Source organism: Rhineura floridana, chromosome 2, assembly GCF_030035675.1.
Source record: "Rhineura floridana isolate rRhiFlo1 chromosome 2, rRhiFlo1.hap2, whole genome shotgun sequence".
In the NCBI taxonomy this organism is placed as follows: Eukaryota; Metazoa; Chordata; class Lepidosauria; order Squamata; family Rhineuridae; genus Rhineura; species Rhineura floridana.
Window position 1 is genome coordinate 13,842,188 of NC_084481.1, and position 21,199 is coordinate 13,863,386.

A 21,199-nucleotide genomic window follows, 5' to 3' on the forward strand; every position below is an offset into this window, starting at 1 on the left:
AAGAATCCTGGGAAATGTAGTTTGTGAAGAGTGCTGGGAGTTGTTAGGAAAGCCATATTCCCCTTACCTGCAGTTCCCAGAGTTCTCTGGGAAAAGGGACAGACTGCTAAACCACTCAGGGAACTGAAGCTCTGTGAGAATAGGGGTCTCTATTGTTTTCTTACCGAATTTTCACTTTAACCACATGAAACTATGTATAAATGTAAATACATTTAGGCTGTGCGTATGATATTGTAATTTAAAGGTGTAATTTTAATTTTGCTAGTTGTTTATGTCACTACTATTGCCATTACATTCAGTGATATACGGGAATTACGATTTACGAGTATTTTATTGTATTTTATTGAAATTTGATATGTACGTCGCCTAGAGTGGCTTCGGCCAGATAGGCGACCTAAAAATTAAAAAATTAAAATTAAAAATTAAAAAAAAAATAAAAAAATTAAAATTAAATTAAAATTATTAAATTAAATTATTAAATTAAATTAAAATTAACATTAGTACAAAAAACATTACTAAGGATTCTGTATGGTCTAGTACGGGAGGAGGTCCATGGGGGTGACACCATGAGTTACCGCACCGGGTGACACCAACCCTAGTGACGTCACTGGAACTGGGCCTAAATACAGTAGACTTTGCCAGGATAGCTTTTTGAAACTGACAAAGAGATCCTCTTTTATGTCAGTGAATAATGCATTTCTCATCTTTTATTTATTTGGGGTTTTTTTGTCACATGTCAGTTAGTTCATTGTAAACTGATTGAAAGTATCACAGTGTGAGATTGGTTGCTCATTTACATATGAAATTGTGTCCCAATCTCTGTGAAGTCATCAGCTGAATTGCATACTGTATGTTTTATCTGTGTCTTTCATGTTAGTAGATACTGGTGATATCTTAACATGGTTACAGATCCCTAATCAAAGCAAGAAAAGGAACCTCAGGTGCTTCTCACTTTATATTTGCATACGTTAGAGAACCTCCAAAGCCTGCATAACATTAATTTATTTAAAGATATAATTAAATCTCTTAAATATAGCTACGTTGGACTGCAGCAGTGGTATAGTATCTGTGCTTTTTACATTGCAGTTTACATTTACAAACTCCTATGAGTCCCTTCCATGTTTGCAGATTACTTGAAGACAATTTGTATGAATGAGTAGTATTCACAATTGGCTCTCCAGTAGTCTCTTTGAACAAGTGGCCTGCTAGGGAGCCATTTCTGTATATTTATTATCCATATCCATTGTTCTCATGAATGTCTGCTCCACAAAGATACTGTGGCTAAATCTGTATAGAGCAAGTGTTAGCAATTCAGTAAGCACATTATTGTGTACCAGAAAAGTGTTGAATCCAGACATACCTAACATGGCAGAGCACTGCAATTTTTTTGGACATAGTCATATGTGAGTTCATATCACTAGAGTGGAAATGTTCAGTATGAGATTATATATTTTCCTATCGAGGCAGAGACAGAGATTACTTGTATTTGGTCAGAGTATTGATCCAGTACTAGCCCATACATGTCATGGCTCTCTTAGGACCCAGGCAGAGGTCTTTCCCAATCCAGCTACTTGTGATTCCTTTTTTGCTAGAGATTCCCATGGTTGATTCTGGGAACAGAGCATATGCTAATATGATGTCTTAGACTATTTATTTATTTATTTATTTATTAGATTTATATCCCGCCCTTCCTCCCAATAGGAGTCTAAGGCGATTCTCAACTTTCCCCCCACCTCCATGGACCGTTTGAAAATTGTCAATGGTCTTGATGGACCACATAATCATTTTTCTGCCTCTTTTAGCCATTTTTATGTGCTGTGTTAATTGCTGTATGATTTTAAATTGTATTTTTATTGCTCCTTTTATTTCTTATATTGTATTTTTTTGTATTACAATTTGAAGTCCATAGAATTCAAATTGTAATACCATAAAATGCAATATAAGAAATAGAAGAAGCAGTAAAAATCAATATGAATATTTAATGTAGACATACCACAGACCACCTGCATGAAGCTCACAAGCCACTGGTCTTAGAACGTATCAGTACTAGTGATGTGATTCTGCGTTCGGAAGTAGAAGTTTCAGGAGGTTTTCTAATACTCAGCAGAACTATGCCATGAGTATTACAGTCCCTGAATTCTTTTCCAGCTCATGTTTTAATCTGACCTGGAGAAAAAGTGGGTGGGATGGAAGGGGTTTGAGAGCTCAAAACGGGGGACTGGAAGCATTTGGATTTCCTCAGAAATAAGCTGAGGCACCTCATGATTTGGAGGGAGTAACTGATGTGAGCCAAGAGATATTTACCCAGTACTAATCACTAGTTCTCTTGTGCTAATCACTTTATCAGTATATGATTCTGCAAATGCGGTTAGTTTTCTAGACTTTAGTTTTTCCATCATATTGACGTTGCATTTTTCTGTTCCTGGCATAGCTACTCATATTATTTAGCTATACACTAGTGTTTATTGCCCTTATCAATAGCTTTTTTAAGCTAAAATTTCCCAACAAAGTATGCAACATAAAAATACAAATTAACAATAAAAATTTAAATGATACAATTCCATAAAAAATCATTTCAGTAAAACACAATAAAAATACATTAAAATGCAATACAATCATCCTCTCAAAAATCAGCTTTAATGTGTTCTTAAGCAATTATTACAATGCTGCCCCATATAAAAATCTGTTCACAATGTTACTTGTGGCACAAGGGATTTGTCTGTACAAGACTAGATTGTAGATGTTAGATCATTAGTAACATGTTTTGTGACACTTTGGAACATAATATGATGAACATATTCATTGTTTTTTAAAAAATATTTTAATTATTTTTTCTGGGACTTAAAGGTAAAAACATTTGCAGATATTGACAAAGGCATCTCTTATTGTTCAGCTAAAACCTGTTTTCTGATATTTCTTATCTGCAGTGATAAGGACAGGCTTCAAAAAACATTAATATGTTTCTCCTCACACAACATTCACCCCATTTGTATAACAATAAATTCTCACTGAATGGACAACTAATGAGTGTTTTACAAACTAGGTAAAAGCTATGCACTAAAAGGTGGGTCCTAACATAGATATTCTGGTTGACTAATTAGTAGCCTTAAAAATGCATATATTACATGAAGTGAGCCTTGTACTTAACTATCAATGTGATCTACTACTTTAAGATTTTGGGAGATATTGCAGTTCAAATCCACCGCACTCAGAAGGCATATCTGCACTATAGATTTAAATAGGTTTAATAGTCATTCCTGCTCCCCAGTGAACTGTAGTTCTGAAGAGTTTACATCTGTACTGAACAACTTTCAGCACCCTTACCGAACTATAATGGCAAGGACTCTTTTGGGGAAGTCATGACAGTTCAACTAGTATAAATCTTATAAAGCATTACAAATGTGACCATTGAGTGAATTGATACGTTGCATGCCATACTCTCAATCCCACTTTTTTCCCGTCTGGATACATAGGAATAATAGTGACATATTTCATAAGGTTGTTAGAATGCAATGTAAAGCAATCTATAAAGCAATTTTACACTTTACATTCAAGCCAGCATACATAGTCCTGGGCTATAGGTTTTACTTACTTCATTTTGGATTGCTCCTATTCGTGTGTGTAGGATTGCAGTCTTAAAGCTGCTGTTGTTGTTCCTATTGTTATTAAAATGTTTCCTAGAAATAGTTTTTCATTACAGGAGATCATAGCCAGCATTTAGTATCCAGCAAACTGGAGGCATTTTAACTCCCAGATCATCACAAAGCAATAAAGACTTTTGCCTTGTAGCTTCTTAAAGACTAGCAGATTTAGTATTACATAAACTTTTACGAACTAGAGACAACTTTGTCAAATGTATCAAGTTAGCTTCATTTCATACATCTGATGAAGAGGACTCTGGTTCATAATAGTTCTTTAAGGCACAGCTCAAGATCTTTGCTGTTTTGGCTGCAACAGATAAATGTGACTACCTTTCTGTCTGCTTGCTGCAGAAGACATATTTCCAAGTCACTCAACAATATTCCCCTAATTGTGGTAGGTCCAAAATGCAAACCCAATTAAATGCAAAAGGTAATTAAGGCCAATAATGCTAAAATGCATAGTACTTCTGAGCAGAACTGTGTATTCAACATGGCAGAATGTGAATGTGTTGAGAGACCACAAGGACACTGCTAAGCCCAAATCTTATCTAATTTACATATATCTCTTCTCTCCACTGCACATTTCTCTGCCTAGCTGCCCCCACCAAAAAGTGACAACTATCATTTATCCACATTGCCCCTGTGCAGTAGGTTTACATTAAGTAGATGTAGAGTGTTGCAACATTTGGACTTGCATAATGTTATGTAGTGACATCCAGATATGTCTTTTAATGCCTAAAAGCTGCTGATCTATTGAAAGGAGTGGAGCCATGTGTTGTTGCTTTTTCTGTAGAATGCTGATAAAATTTAATGTTCAAAAACAACAATTTATTCAAAGGTAATATCTAAATTAGACAAATGAATTAGGCTCCTAGCTTCAACAAGCAGGGTGCCTTCTTACAGTCATGCTGCATGATAGATTGAACACTATGATTCTATAACACAACTTGAACAACCTTGTGCTAGGAGGAAGATAGGTTTGCCCCTGAGGCCTTGCCTAACAGCTCGGTCACTGGTAGCCAGCAATTGGTGTAGATGCAACGGTGAAAGCCTTACTGGCAAACACAGAAACATAGCTATTCTGTCTTGTCAGATTGTTCTTGACGAAATCTGGAGCAACTTGTTTTTTGGCACAAATTGTAACTTTTGTTGTTTAGCCATGGGGTTTCCAACAGTGCTTCTTACACGGTATTTGCATGTTACTAATGGCTGAATTGAAGGGTAATGATAACCTGAATAATAAACAAGAAGTATGTCACATGTTTTGTCAAGGTATCCCTTCCTGGATGATTAATAGAGCTGCATTGGCATTGGCTGTGGAGGGAGTCTCTTGCCAGTCTTCCTTGAGAAAAGGAAAGGCTCTGCAATGCAGGATGGGGAGGGAGGGAGGGGGAGGGATATAACTATATATATTTACAATATAAATAATTATAATATTTTAAAATGAGGGAAATTAAGGGGGAAAAAGTCCTCTTTTATTCTTTTAATACAGTTCCCAGCAGGAAGATCAGGATAGGAGGCTCCCGCTTGCTCCAGATTAAAGGAACCCGCAGTTTCCGGGTGAAGAAAGGGGGTTCCCTGTCCAGCATTCGCCGGGCCGGCAGCCTAAAGAGCACCAAGTTATCACGTCAGGACTCAGAGTCTGAGAATGAGGAGCTGCAGCTGTCCCACAGCAGGGACACTGTCACTGACATAGGTAACATAGATGAGCTGGGATAAAAAGGGAGCGGGATGATGAGGCAGCATCTTGAGCCTGGAAGCAACTCGAACAGACCTAGGAAAGTAGGAAAAGGGTTAGGTAGGGGTAGGCAAACCTGCAGTTATTAAAGTTGAAATAAGAAGGAGTTCACACTTTTTGCATGATTTAATGCCTGGCAAGGACAAAGATTGAATCCTGCCCTTGGTACACTAGGTACTCAGATCTGTTCCATTCAAAGAATGCTAAGTTTTTAAAATCTAAATGTTTGATGCATGGATGCAATATACAGGCATTTTCCTGACTGACTTGGGAGACCAGGGTTCGAATCCCCACACAGCCATGAAGCTCACTGGGTGACCTTGGGCCAGTCACTGCCACTCAGCCTCAGAGGGAGACAATGGTAAACCCCCTCTGAATACTGCTTACCATGAAAACCCTATTCAAAGGGTTGCCCATAAGTCGGAATCGACTTGAAGGCAGTCCATTTCCATTTTATGTGGCATATATAATATCTATGGTACAATATATATATATACATATCTCATATTAATGTTATGTTATATTAATGTTATATAATATGTATATATTATGCTGTGTATGAGATATAAATATATGTGTGCTTGTGAATCTCCAAAATATTAGTTCCCAAAGATTCCTCTTGTAGAAAAAGTCAGGAACAGATAAATCCTGAACTTGAACCTCTTTCACCCTTCTGGTCTCAGTGGCATTGCCCATGCTCTTTCTCTTCAGTGGAGAAATTTGTGTTCAGCCAGGTACACATTCACTTAAAGAAAGCGTGGGGAAGAACTAACTGAAAGTAAGCCATGTCTCTTACTAAGGCAATCTCCATTAAGCAAATTTTATGCTAAAGATCTGGCAAACTGGAAGGCCCATTTGGTAATAAAAGCATCCAGGAAACTCTGGGGTCAGAGAGAGCACTCCCCTGCCTTTGTTCTCTAGTGTGTCAGGATTTCCCCCCCTTTCATCCCCAGGCATTTTGGAATCCTCTGATGGGACCAAACAGGGCTGTAGCCTGTTTGCAGCAGCAGTTGCTGTAGCAAAAGTGCTGCCGCTGCAGGATTATGCATTTGCTGTTTTTTAACCACAGAGCCCAGTCAATGCAGATCACTAAAACCAATAATTTTGCAGCATCTTGATGATGCAAGAATTATCCTTCTACTCTTTACTTACCCTCCCCTTTTCCAGAAAAGGGAATAAAGTTTATCCCTGATTAGTTGTTCTTTTAATGGTGGTTATGAATTATGCTTGTGATTGCCAGTCCAGGTGAACATCAGGGCTAGGGAAGCTGGGAAGTATGGGAGATCGTCTGACATTTCTTGAGTATAACCAAAGTTCCTTCCTCAATGTTTGGTCCATTGGGCTGGTGCACTTATGGCATACCATTTTGGGCACCTTAGAGGACTAGTAACACAATAATGTTAATCTGTTTCAACAATCTGGCCTTTTTTACAAGCATACACCTTAGATTAAACCTGTGCGGGAAGTATCAAACGACAACTACTTTTGGGTGTATCTTTTTCTTTTGAAGAAGGGAGCCCTTGGAGTGCAAGTGAACCCAGTATAGAACCTGAAGTGTTAAGCAGCACTGGCACAGAAGAGAACTATCATCGGAATATGTCTTGGCTGCACGTAAGTAGAGATTACTGGTGATGTCCTACAATTTCCCCAGGTTGCACATAGAATTCATAGCTGGCCATCAGGACAGACTTCAACTTTTCTGGCTGAATGGTGAACCTTCAGCAATTCCAGCATTTGGTACCCCCCCCCAAAAAAAACCCCTCCCATTAAGGCAAGTTAAGGCATAAGTTTGGGAAAATGTAAAGTCCAAACATGAAGAAATCTCAAATTAAGCTGATCCTTCACTTGTGACAGATGTAAGTCTGCAGCAAATCAAAGACCCATAAATTATTTGTTCATTAAATATTTCAAAAAAGTTTCAGTATTTAAATAGAATCTATGGATAGGACTATCCACTCTCATTAACACAACTCTGCCTGTGTTGGAGGAGCTTCCTGAAGTGTATCTTAGAGAGTCCACTGCAGCCCTCCTTGTATTACCTTGAAAAGGAGGGCCTCTCTATACCCCATCTAGGAGTTTTCAGGAGTTGCTACTCTTTTAAAGACTGCAGGTAGCAATCACAGGAGGCCTTGGCAGTACCAGGGCCATTGCATACTTCCAGTAGCAGCCCATATGGTGGGGCGGAGTCATTCCAATACCAATGCCACTGCACCTTACTTAGTGGGGGTATGGCAGGGCAGCAGCAAGGTTGGCCTGTGGAATGGGGTGGAGCCAATCGGTGCTGCTGCTGCCAGTACACCCACTCAGCTCATCCTTGTCACTACCCTGCAGCAATGTCAGTGTTGGGAGGGCAGCTCTGTAGCTCCACCCCACCACATGGGCTGCTACTGTGAGTCTGCAGTGGCCCAGGTTCTGCCAAGGCCTCCTGTGATTGCTACTTGCTGTCCTTAAGAGATTAGCCTGCAGATTGGTGCTAGAGAGGAGATTCCCTATGTGAGCACAGAAGCACCTCTCCTTTAAGGTAATGGGTAATGTCCTGCAGGGTACTTGTCAATACTTGCTCTTGGCTGATATCTTCCAGACTCTTTATTATCTTCTTTCCATTCACAACTCTGCAAGGATGGATTGAGCCCATGATTTAAAACCGTACAGCAGGTGTGGGGAACCTTTGTTCTCCAGTGGGCACCAGGACACCCCCAAGTGGGTATTGTGTTCCTTGCTAGTGCTTGAGGCAGGAAAGAGTTAACACTCCAAACTGACCGTTAATGCGGCCCCTCCCACGGAGTGCTAGTTCGTTTTCCTGCCTCGCTTGAGCAGTACTGATTTTTGCCTTGCTCTTCAGTCTGGCCGAGTTATATCTTTATCTTTTTCTCTATTTATGTTATTTATTAGCAGTTAATGTTCACTTAACTCTTCTCTCAGTGTTGTATATAGGTGTTAGTCCTAAGATTAATTAGTACAATGTTTCTCCTCAGAAATGAATTTCTCTGTGATTTTTCCAATTAATGCATTCCCTTAGTGATATTTCCCTCACTTAATGGTTTTCTGGGTAGATTTTCCTCACTAATGAATTTCTCTGTGATTTTTCAATTTATGCATTCCGTTAATATTTCCCTCATTTAATGAATTTCCGGGGAGGTTTTCCTCAGTAATAAATTTCTCTGTGGATTTTTCTGTTAATGATATTTCCCTACGTTAATGAATTCCGGGTGATTTTCCCTCGTTTAATTATTTGAACAGTAGCTTTCTTCCCATTATAAATTGGTCTTTCCTGCTGAAAGCAAAATGCCTAAGGAGCAAAAAAGTGTCACTTCAAGGCTTTCCAAACGAACGGTTGCAGCGCTTGGTGCAGTAGCACCTACAGCTCGCTCGCATGAACCAGCGGTTAAAAAGACGAGCCCTTGCAGCGCTCTCGAAGACGGTCGCCATTTTAATCAAACAGCCTCACAGGCACCGCACGGCCCAATCACTCTTGCGGTAGCACAGAGAACGGCCGTTAATCAACATGCACCTGTTTCCCCTGTAAGCGATGAGGTATGAGAGCAATCAGGGTGGAAAAATTTTAAAGCACTTAATGGTACTGCATACCCTGTAGCTGGTGCGGTAGCACTGCAATCAGGATGTAAGAGTATGGAAGCAGTTAAAGGTGCAGAAAAGCCTGTCAGCACTGCGGTAGCAGAGCAATCAGGACGCAAGCATATGACTAAAACAAAACATACAGTTAGCCATACAGCAGAGCAATCAGGAAGGGTTGCTGCTGAGGGAGCCACAGAATATAAGAAAAATGCTTCCTTACAAAGCAGAAGGGCGCTGTATCTAGGACAGTAATCACAGCAGTTGAGTACAGTAAATGCTGAATTGCCCTCACAGCAGGAGGAGATTCCAGATCCCTCAGTCCTTTTTTGCTCAGATTCTGAGGGAAATGATGAGGAATTTACAGATTTTAATATTCATCACCCTGAGGTTCCACAGAGCACTGGGGCTATAGAGCCTGTAAGTGATATTGCAGCTAATGGGCACAGTCATAAACAGCAGCACAGAGTTTTGTGTGAGAGAACTAATCATAACCAGCATCAATTCAACTCCACACAGATGGCCTCTCTTGCCACCTCGAGTTCAGATCAGGAACTTCAACAGGTGAAGTGTTTTCATTTAGGAGCTGCAGAATTAAATTATATTAGAAAGGCTCTCATGGGTGATATATCAGCAGAACTAGCTGCTTTTCGCCAATCTTTCCAAGTGGTTCCTGTACAGGCACAACAGCACAGTCATGCACCAGGACAAAGTCACTGGCAACACAATATATGACAGTGCAGTGATCAGATGAATCAGGCAGGTTTCCCCGAAGTTGAGCAACATGAGCTCCACACTGAACTTGCAAATGGATCACCAGATCCACATGATGTGGCCAGGGGTAGAGCACAGGGCTTATTCGCTGACAGACCAGACAGATCAAAGTTTGCTAGGCAACAGTTTATGCACGATGATTCAGTGCTTGATTTTGAAGACGAATCAGATGAATGGAGTGATACTTCACAACCGGAAGAGCACCACTCCAATAGGTTGTTTCATAGCACTTACTATATGCCTCTGCTATGCAGGGCTATGGCGGCTTTAGATTTGAATGATGTTGTTACAGAATAGGCACCTTCTACCTCCAGAGGAGCATCTGTCCTTCCGGAAACAAAGTCTACCGATAAGGTCATTAAGGTACCATCACTGCTCAGACAAATAGTAAAATCTGAATGGGACTCAACCAGTTCAGTCTACCAAGTCAATGACGTATGCTGAGAAACTATACTTATTGGAGCCAGAGTTTATGGAGCAGCTGAAAACTCCAGACATTGATTCTCCAATTTCTGCCTTAGTTTCTAGAAACTTCCTTATAAGAGAAGGGGATGCTCAATTGAAAGATCTTACAGAACGAAAGTTAGATATGGCACTTAAAAAGGTCCATGAAGCATCAGCCTTGTCGGTACGTGCATCTATAGCAGCATCTGTGTTTTCTAGGGCTGCATTATTGTGGTTAGATGAAGTTTTGGAAAATCCAGATCAAGACCAAGACAGACTTAGGAAAACAATTTTGAAGGTATCAAGGACACAGGCTTTCATTGCAGATGCAACAATGGATGCTACTCAATTCGCAGCTAGAGCTATGGCTGCTGAAGTTGTAGCTAGGCGTATTTTGTGGCTTTGTCATTGGGAGACGGACGTTTCTTCTCGCATGGTGTTGGCGACAGAACCATATGCAGGCAAGAAATTATTTGGTGAAAATGTGCTCAGTGAAGTACTAGTTGAAACAAGAGACAAGAAGAAGGCAATGCCAGTAACAAGTAAAAGACGAGATGACAGGCGACCTTTTCGCCGTTTTCAGCCATACCAGTCCTTTCGTCCATCTAGGTTTGGAGGAAGGGGGCGAGATTTCCGTGTTAACAGACAAGTTTGGAGTCGTCCAAGATTCCAGTTGCGCAACCAACAACAATCAGCAGCGCGAAATACATTCTCAGCTACCCACAGAGGTGGAAGGCAACAAAGACAATTCTGACTTATTGCAGATACCAGTGGGAGGCCGCCTGCTAAAATCTGCACACATTTGGCAGATGACAACATCAGACCGCTGGGTAAAGAATGCTCTACAGTATGGGTATCAGATAGAGTTTCAGGCTATGCCTCCAAACAGATTTCTCCCGTCACCTGTTTCGGCACATCCCGAGAAGCGCAGGGTACTACAACAGGCAATACAGCATCTGTTACAGATAGCAGCCATAGAACCGGTTCAGCAGCACCAGAAATTTCAAGGGGTTTATTCTGTTCTCTTTCTTGTGCCCAAAAAAAGGAAACAATTGGAGAGCGGTGCTCGATCTAAAATTTCTAAACAGATTTGTCAGATACCGGAAATTTCGCATGGAAACATTGGTGTCCATAAAAGAAGCTATTCAGCCTCGAGACTTCCTAGCTTCCATAGATCTAACCGAAGCATATTTACATGTGCCAATCCATCCGCAGCACCGCAAGTTCCTCCGCTTCGTTTACAACAATCAACACTATCATTACAGGGCAATGTCCTTTGGCTTGGCGTCAGCGCCGAGGGTCTTCACAAAAATTATGGTGACCCTTGTCACGCATCTCCGTCAACATGGGTTGAATCTTTACCCATATTTAGACGACATTCTGATTCATTCACACACAGCACAGTCAGCTTATCAGGACATTCACACCGTACTAGCAGTTCTCCACGATCATGGATTCTTAGTCAACATACCCAAGAGTCATTTGCTCCCTCAACAACGTTTACAGCATTTGGGAGCAATGATAGATACGGAACTGGAGACAATTTCTCTTTCGGAAGACAGAGTTCAAAAGATAAAGTTGGCTGTTCAACCATTGTTAGCGAAGCCTGCAGAGGACTTAATGGTCTTAGCACAGGTTTTAGGCATGCTTGTTTCCTCTATCCAAGTTACGCCATGGGCCAGATTTCATGTTCGTCCTCTACAATGGACACTGTTACCATACCAGTGGCAGATAGCACATTCCATGCATCTCCAGGTTCCTCTGACGTTACGACTGAGAACCGCTCTTCATTGGTGGACAAAGGATTGCAATCTGCGCAGAGGACTTTCCTTAAAGGACCCACCATGAGATACTGTCACATCAGATGCGAGTCTCCAGGGGTGGGGAGCTCACTGCAGAGGTCAAATCCTGCAGGGATCTTGGTCCCCTCACGAATCAAACCAAAGCATCAACTTACTAGAACTTCTGGCAGCACGGTTGGCGCTGCAACATTTTGTGCCTTTATTCCATCTCAAACATGTGCTGCTGAGAACAGGCAACAACTGTGTGAAAGCGTTCATAAATCGTCAAGGAGGGACGAAGTCACTGGTTCTTCATCAGGAGGCATCTCTACTAATTTCCTGGGCAGAGCACACGCTACAATCATTGACAGCGGAATATATAAAGGGAGTAGACAATGTACAAGCGGACTGGTTAAGCAGACAGGAGATGTTGCCGGGAGAGTGGCAGTTGCACAAAGATGTGTTCAAACAGATATGCAGAAGGTTCGGAAGGATGGATGTGGACCTTTTCGCTTCAGATGTCAATCATCAACTGAAGAGGTATTACACTCGCTATCCATCTCTCAGAGCAGAGGGTGTAGATGCCCTAAATTCTCCTTGGCCGAAGGCAACACTGTATCTTTTCCCTCCTTTTCCATTGCTACCTCGGGTGATGAAAAAGGTAAGGATGGAGAGGGCCAATGTTGTTCTACTAGCACCAGATTGGCCAAGGAGGCCATGGTTCTCAGAGCTAGTCAACCTATCTGTCGAGCCCCCATGGCGTCTGCCTCTTCGACCAGATTTGCTGCTACAAGGGCCGCTTCGCCACCCCGATCTCCAATAAGAACATAAGAACATAAGAAGAGCCTGCTGGATCAGGCCAGTGGCCCATCTAGTCCAGCATCCTGTTCTCACAGTGGCCAACCAGGTGCCTGGGGGAAGCCCGCAAGCAGGACCCGAGTGCTAGAACACTCTCCCCTCCTGAGGCTTCCGGCAACTGGTTTTCAGAAGCATGCTGCCTCTGACTAGGATGGCAGAGCACAGCCATCATGGCTAGTAGCCATTGATAGCCCTGTCCTCCATGAATTTGTCTAATCTTCTTTTAAAGCCATCCGAGCTGGTGGCCATTACTGCATCTTGTGGGAGCAAATTCCATAGTTTCACTATGCGCTGAGTAAAGAAGTACTTCTTTGGTTGAGCTTAACCGCATGGAAATTGAGCGGGGCAAACTGCTGAGGGCTGGATTACCGACGGAAGTGGTAACCACAATATTGGCATCTAGAAGACAGTCCACAATAAGAAGCTACCAGTATACCTGGGCGGCCTTTTTGAATTGGTGTAATAGGAATCATGTTACACCTAGGAAGTCGGGAATTACAGAGGTGTTATCCTTTTTAAATGCTGGTTTGAAGAATGGGTTGAGACCCAATACTTTGAGATGACAAGCATCTGTGTTGTCAACAGTCCTGTCTAAGTCTTCTTATGCATCACTGGGAGCTCATCCCTATATGAAACAATATCTAAGAGGGGCTTCACTATTGTCAGCACCTGTTCATCATCGTTTTCCAACATGGAATCTTCACAAGGTCTTGGCAGCTCTTCAAAGACCACCATTTGAACCATTGAAAACGTCTACGTTACGAATACTTTCCTTCAAAGTATTATTTCTCATAGCAATAACATCAGCTAGACGAGTATCTGAACTTGGAGCTCTCTCAGTGGCAAAACATCTATGGATCTTCCATACTGACAGAGTCATTTTGAGAACAGATTCTACTTTCGTTCCAAAAGTTAATTCAGCCTTTCACTGTCAGCAGGAAATAGTATTGCCAACATTTTGTCCTTCGCCAAAGCATCCTCTAGAGCACGCTTGGCATTCATTGGATGTGAGGAGAGCACTTAAAGTATATATAAATAGGACTAGGCCAATAAGGCAAACTGATTCTTCGTTTGTTTCTTACCACCCAACTACTCTCGGTAAAAAGGTGTCCTCCTCTACTTTGGCGAGATGGATTAAGGGCTGTATTGCCTTAGCATACAGTTCTCTAAACATACCATTATCTTCAGGCATCATTGCTCATTCCACTAGAGCAGCAGCTGCCACTGCAGCTTATTCAACAAATGCATCTCTTCAAGAAATATGTAGGGCGGCCACTTGGGCAAACCCTAACACTTTTACTAAACATTATAAATAGATATTTATGCTTCAGCTGAGGCAGCCTTTGGGAGGCGAGTTATTCAGCAGGTCCTGAGTGATCATTGAATATTTATGTACCCACCCAATCAATACGTCAGCTCTGGAACATCCCACTTGGGGGTGTCCTGGTGCCCACTGGAGAAGGAACCGTTTTACTCACCAGAAAGGTGTTTCTCAGTGGGCGCCAGGACACCGCCAAGGCCCACCCTGGGATACAAACGACAGGAAACATTATAATAAAACGGGTGGACACTGAAGAGTCAATGATCACTCCTATCCCATGTATCATTCAGTGGAGTTGGCAGTCGCTTGGAGTAGAGACTGTATAGTTATTTTTACAACTTAAGTGTAAAATGTATGTTTTCATAATTACAGTTAATGTTGTCACAGTTTTTTAGATATGTATAAGTTTATATTTTAAGCTTGGCTAGACGGCGAACTAGCACTCCGTGGGAGGGGACGCATTAACGGTCGGTTTAGAGTGTTAACTCTTTCCTGCATCAAGCACTAGCAAGGAACACAATACCCACTTGGCGGTGTCCTGGCGCCCACTGAGAAACACCTTTCTGGTGAGTAAAACGGTTCCACCCTCCAGATGTTGCTGAACTACAACTGCCATCATCCCTGGCCAATGGCCAAAGGTTCCCCACACCTGCCATACAGTTTGAAATCCACAACTTCATACTCACCACTCTAATCAGGGGCATATAATGGTTTGTTGCTCAGTTTCTTCTAATCTTTCTCTATGTTGCATGATTATTAGGCAGTAGGTTTTTCCATGGTTTTTGCTGTTTTATGTTATAGCTTATGTCATTTGCCTTCACTTTCTTTTCACAAAAACAGTACTAGATTATTTAAATGCATACTTTGGGGGGGTCGAGAAAGGGAGGAGGAATATATTTCAACTAGCAGTTTTATCAAGAAAAATAAAGTGGTTAGTTTAAGCACATGTATTATGCCCATGAAGAAAATCAACACAGTTCAACATCAGATTTCTAGCTGCTTCCTATTTAGACTGTCAGGGTTTGTTTGCTTGTGCGCACACACGTGTGTGTGTGTGTGTTAGGGATGGAAAGATCTCAAGGTATTTGGGGGGTCAATGGGTGTAGGGTGCTTGTTCCTTCTCTCTTTCAATCTATGAATCCATTGTGCATATTTTTGTTCTAGGTTTGGCTAATCAGTGGGGATGGGCTGAAGTGGGGAAGGATTAAGATTTTAAGATTATAGTATTCAGCATTTTTGCTATATAAAAAGTGCCGGTTCATATCATCCCTTGCTTTGTGGTGGACATCTGTAAAAAAGAAAAGAAAGAAAAATGTTTGCATACTGAGCTGAGCTTATTTTCCTTTTCACTGATAAATTCATTTCCAGGTAGAGATGTTAAATGATATTTTCTTTGTGGTCTTTCACTTGGCACACAATAGCCCTATATCTTCTCTACTGAAATCTCTGGACGTTATTTATGTTCCAGGTGATGATCCTGCTATGCAACCAGCAGAGTTTCATTTGTACCCACATTGATTACTGCCACCCTCACTGTTACCTCCACCATAGCCGTTCTTGTGCACGCCTTGTCCGGGCCATCAAACTCCTGTATGGTGACACTGTGGATTCACTCAAAGAAAATAACTTACTAAACAATGTGGCTAGGGGCAAAAAACAGAAAGAGGTAAGCAAGCTAGTGAAATCCTTCCTGTCATTTGCAGACATTTATTCATTTAAACCAGACAAATTAACTCAGCTACCTGTTAATGCATATTAAACCCTCATGTGGGTATTACTCAGTTTTAAGAGCGTTTTCATAACATGCTGCCCAGGGAAACTGCACTATGGCAATATTTGGGTGTGAGATCAGGGAGCAGTAAAAGGAGGATATGTCAGCATATCTTATTCTCAGCAGTTCCTGGTCTCTCACATCCTCCGTAATTTGCTGTTTGTTTTTTTTAGTGTTAGACATATTGTGGGATCCATTCCCCCCCCCAACTATGGTGACCTCTAAAAACACTGTGAATATTTTTCAAATCCAAATCTGTTTCAGTGTTCAGACAAGTCATGCCTGAGAACTCCCTCCTTGAAGAAAAGGGTGACCGATTCTAACCTTGAAGGAAAGAAGGACTCTGGAATGTTGAAATACATCAGACATCAGGTAATGAGTGTGTCTGTTGCCTATAGGAATAACAGACTAGCTGGTGGAACATCATTATTTTTAGTCTTTAATATGATGGACCAGAAACAGACTGTTCGGTCCATCCTTACTTATATGTTGACAGTGATCCAGTGGTCTCATTACACTCATGGAATTCTGCCTGGGTGGAGGCTTCCAGTTTGTGCATTGGAAACCTTTGGGGTACACAAGTAAACTCAGATTTTTGCCATTTCATAGAATATTTGAGCAAGACTCTGGAATGTACCCAAATTTATCTATGTTGTCTAATACAGGCAAGTATATCCTCATTAAATAGACTGTCACCTGCTAATTGCTTCCAGTAACATGCATTTTAATCTGTTACATAACAGATTAATCAGGTACAATCAGGGCTGTCAGAGCATGCTGCTGCACTCTTAAGCCAGAGCATGCTGCAATCTAGTATGTAAACCATTGAGAACTCAGCAGGACTTACTTCAGAGTAATTACTTATTACTGCATGATTTCATTTTTTGCAGGTGATGAGTTTGTCTCCAGCACCTTTATCGCTGTTAATCAAGGCAGCTCCCATCCTCACAGAAGAGATGTATGGGGACATCCAACCTGCAGCATGGGAGTTGCTGCTCAGTATGGATGAGCACATGGCTGGTGCAGCAGGTAAGAAAGTCCCACCTCACTAGCACTCAAGCATACAATATCAGTTATATGGGCTTGGCAGTCATATGGAGTACCGTAGTAGTCCCACCCAGCTTTGGATCCTAAGATTTTTTGTCTACAAGAACAGAAATGTTTCTGGACATTCTGTGAGCCCTACTTAAGCTACTATGTGTATTAATACACACTTGCGTTTATACTTCATATCGTCAACTCCATGTGGCTTTAATGCTTTTTCTGACATGGAAAGCCTTTCCACATAGGAAATTCATAACAAATGGATTGGATCACAGTAACTGCCCATTTGCTCATAAAACATCAGCCAAAGGCATCATTCCACCCCACATACTTCAGCATTTGCTTTTAAAAATAATACTGTTTCTAGGTTGTGCAATATACCAGTTTGTGAAATATTTGCTTCCTGCAGCTGCCATGTTCCTTCTATGTGCTGTGAAAGTGCCAGAGGCAGTATCGGATATGCTGATGTCTGAATTTCATCACCCTGAGGCAGTGCAAAGGTTGAATGCCATTCTCAAGTTCCACACCCTCTGGAGATTTAGGTATCAAGTCTGGCCTCGGATGGAGGAAGGAGCTCAGCAAATCTTTAAGGTAAATTTATGACATTGCCTGGTATAATTCAGAGTTGTAATTGTGGAACCAGAATAAACCTTCACAATCCAGACAGCACACCACTGGACTTTGAATTTATACAGCCACTTGATATACAACAAAGGATAACACCAATATGGCATGGGAATATGAGACTCCTTTTATAATAATGAATAACCCAGCTTTTAAACTATAGTTATAATTAACACTATTGACATCTTTAAGATGTTTGAAACCTTCTACAGTAATCACTTGGAATCAGATTAAGATTATGTGGCAGATTAGATTGTCCTGCTTGTCATACTACATCTGATTTTTGGGAGCGGCAGCAAATGAGCAGAAAATAGTTTTCCTTGAAACAGTCTTAATTCACATTGTTAATTACAGCATTCAACATTAAAAATTATGAATCTGGGGTTGTCCAGCAAGCTCTATCTCCAGATTTTGGCACTATGACTACTCAGTGATGAAAGAGGGCATTCTGCTGTCCAGGGTCAAGAAACAACAGTACAGAAGATTCAGAATCCAGGATCTTGCACCAGCTCTGGATATATTTCATGACCTGATACTAAAGTCAATCCTCCTGCATCAAAGCTATTTTTTCTGTTCTTTTGTGTGGCATTGGCACTACGTTGGCCGCACAGAGTGAGAGAGTATGGTATATTTTCCCTGAGCAGGAAACAATTCAGGATATATGATCCATACATTGTTATTTTCTTTAAAACATAAATTAAACAAACCTTTTAAATAAGAATAGAGGTTACTTCATTAGCTTTTGCTTCATGTTATATAAGAAAACTTGTATTCATTATGCCACAGACAGAATTAAATGGTCAGTCATATTTGGATTCAGTACAGATGGAAGGGATATGTTACTATGAAAGCTCACCACCACCTGATTATGTGGTGTGTGTGTTTTGTTCCCTCTTGGTCTGCTTTTCTAGATTCCTCCACCTAGCATTAACTTCACCCTGCCATCCCCAGTCCTGGGAATGCCATCTGTCCCCATGTTTGACCCTCCATGGGTTCCACAGTGCAGTGGGAGCGTACAGGACCCAATTAATGAAGATCAATCTGTAAGTAAACTTCTCCTTGAAGTAGGCCTTATTTTTTTAAATGAGATGCTGCTTGTGGGAGGAGCGAGAAAGTGATGAGAATGGCAGCTTAGGAAATGTCTTATAAATACAATGTTAGTACAGTTCATAGAGCATGAAAAGCAATATGGTTTTTCCTGGTCACTGTTAATGGTGCTGTCACGGGTTGAATTACTATTAGTAATAAGAATACTAATGTTTCAGTGTTAATATTGATTAGATGTATATTTTCATCAACTGTAGTGGAGATAGTGTGAACTGGTTGCACATCTGATGTGGGCAACCTCCGTTACCAAATCACTTTGGATGAATGTTTCCGTAGTTTCTTTCTGCTGTTGGTAAATTATTTCCATGTTGAGTTCTTACAAACTTCATCAGAATACTCATAACTCTGTATAACTCGCTGCTGTGTGTGTTCTATAAAACCCAAGCAAACTCCTTCACATGTTCTCCCCGCCATGGTTTGCTTACAGAAGTCATTTTCAGCCCGAGCTGTGTCCCGTTCTCATCAGCGGGCAGAACATATTCTGAAGAATCTGCAGCAGGAAGAAGAGAAAAAACGTCTGGGCCGAGAAGCTAGTCTGATCACTGCTATCCCCATCACCCAGGAAGCTTGTTATGAACCCACCTGTTCCCCAAACTCAGAACAGGAAGAGGAAGGTGCGCTAGAGGCTAAAAGGCAAAAATTCTGGGGATGCAATATTATGATCATAGAATGCTGATGATTTTGTTACAGGGTAATTCCATGAAAATGTCACCCTACAGGCCCATTTTTCATTTTTATATATAGTTAACATGTTCTATATTATTTTAAAGATAATTCTCCAAAGTTTTATTATCTGGCAACAGCTTTTCAAAATGACATTTTCCATATGAATAAAACAACCAGAATCGTGGTGTGCAAGATGACACAGAATTTCTGGTTTTTCCCCAATACTCAGTTATAGACCTCTCCAAGAAAATAGACAACAGGTTAATGACACTTTATTGTATAGTTTGGTAAAGTGAGAATAAATTTTATGTTAGGAACAAAATCAGATGAGCTGAGGACAATAAAACTTATGTTGGTTAAGCATGTTACATTGGTCATGGAAACATACTTTTTTTCCTCCTCAACAAATGAAAAGAAAAATCTATAAGTTTTAACTTTATTCTCTTTTTTGAGTGTGTAAGCATTAAGAAAATGTGATGAGAAGTTAAGTGAAATGTGTTTTCCATGCCACAGTTCTTGTGACCAACGTAACACCAGTGTGCAAATTACATTCCATAAACATGTTCTTATGTGTGTCATTTAAATCCTATTTTGAAAATGGAAATGGACTGCCCAAGTCAATCCCGACTTATAGCGACCCTATGAATAGAGTTTTCATGGTAAGCAGTATTCAGAGGTGGTAACCATTGCCTTCCTCTGAGGTTGAGAGGCAATGACTGGCCCAAGGTGAGCTTCATGGCTGTGTGGGGTTTTGAACCCTGGTCTCCCAGGTCGTAGTCCAACACCTTAACCACTACACCACACTGGGTCTCTTATATATTAATATAATTAGCAATTAGATAACCTTTTAGGTTAATTATCAGTAAACTTCAACCTAGTGTGGCTTACAAAAAGATATTACTGATATTTCTCAATGAGACCCCCACCCACTTTCTAGAAGCATGTACAAGTGCCTACCATCTTCCTTTAGATGTATCAGGGAGGCAAACCTGGCCTGATTGGCTCTCCTTAGCTATGTGGAATAGGTGAGGTCAGAGGGCGCCAACCTTTCTGAATCAGAGGACACATTTCAAATTTTGAGAGAGTGCTGGGGGCACCAGTCACAAAATGGCTGTCAGGGGTGTGTGGCATAACACAAAATGGGGGTATGGCATAACACAAAATTAGAGAGTAGTCATGGTGAAGCTTTTCCCATAAATGTATTCCCATACTAGAAAAGACTTGACCTGTTGAATTTCTGCCAGCCATACAGCTGTTAAAGGCACAAGAACCCTGTTTCCCCCCAATGCCGACCCTAATCTTTGCAATGTTTTCACATTTGCCTATGGCAGAGAAGGGGATTCTTTAACATTCACCCATACTTATTGTGTAGTACCATTTGCAGAAAATAATTTCTAGGCGCTACCTGATCTCAGATGAACCCAGCACAGGAAATATGCATTCTGTGTGCTAGGGAAAAAGGAAGAGCAAACTATGAAGATTCCAAGGACTAAAAAAAAAAGAAAACACAGAACAAGTTCTGTGAAAGGGAAGACAAAACAGCAGCCTATTGCCTGGTGTCCAAACATTCACATCAGTCACAACTCTAATGTCACTTATTGGCCAATACGGATAGGCACAGGAACAGCCAGGCTGGCTCATTTCAGATAAATCACTTAGAAGGGTACAGGTGCATATTGCTCCATAACTTGCTTTCTAAGAGGGCTAGAAACTTTTAAAAAAATGAAAGCTCAGATTCTGGGCTACCTGCTGGGCATGCTACTGAAGGCCTTTGTGGGCACCCTGGCACCCATGGGCCATAGTTTGGCAACCCCCAGAAGGAGTCAACTAGCGATACAAAAATTCACCTCAGGAGCT

At 41.1% G+C, this 21,199-nt stretch overlaps 1 protein-coding gene across 1 annotated transcript in view; it reads left to right on the plus strand.

The window, feature by feature from the left end:
• Window positions 1–21,199, plus strand: part of UNC80 (unc-80 homolog, NALCN channel complex subunit) — a 341,822-nt gene that overhangs the window by 181,847 nt on the left and 138,776 nt on the right. Inside the window, exons 27-34 of the mRNA XM_061607866.1 lie at window positions 5,134–5,337; window positions 6,890–6,990; window positions 15,599–15,796; window positions 16,166–16,273; window positions 16,792–16,930; window positions 17,355–17,536; window positions 18,481–18,612; window positions 19,104–19,290. Coding sequence (XP_061463850.1) covers window positions 5,134–5,337; window positions 6,890–6,990; window positions 15,599–15,796; window positions 16,166–16,273; window positions 16,792–16,930; window positions 17,355–17,536; window positions 18,481–18,612; window positions 19,104–19,290 — 1,251 coding nt within the window. The remainder of the gene's footprint in view (window positions 1–5,133; window positions 5,338–6,889; window positions 6,991–15,598; window positions 15,797–16,165; window positions 16,274–16,791; window positions 16,931–17,354; window positions 17,537–18,480; window positions 18,613–19,103; window positions 19,291–21,199) is intronic.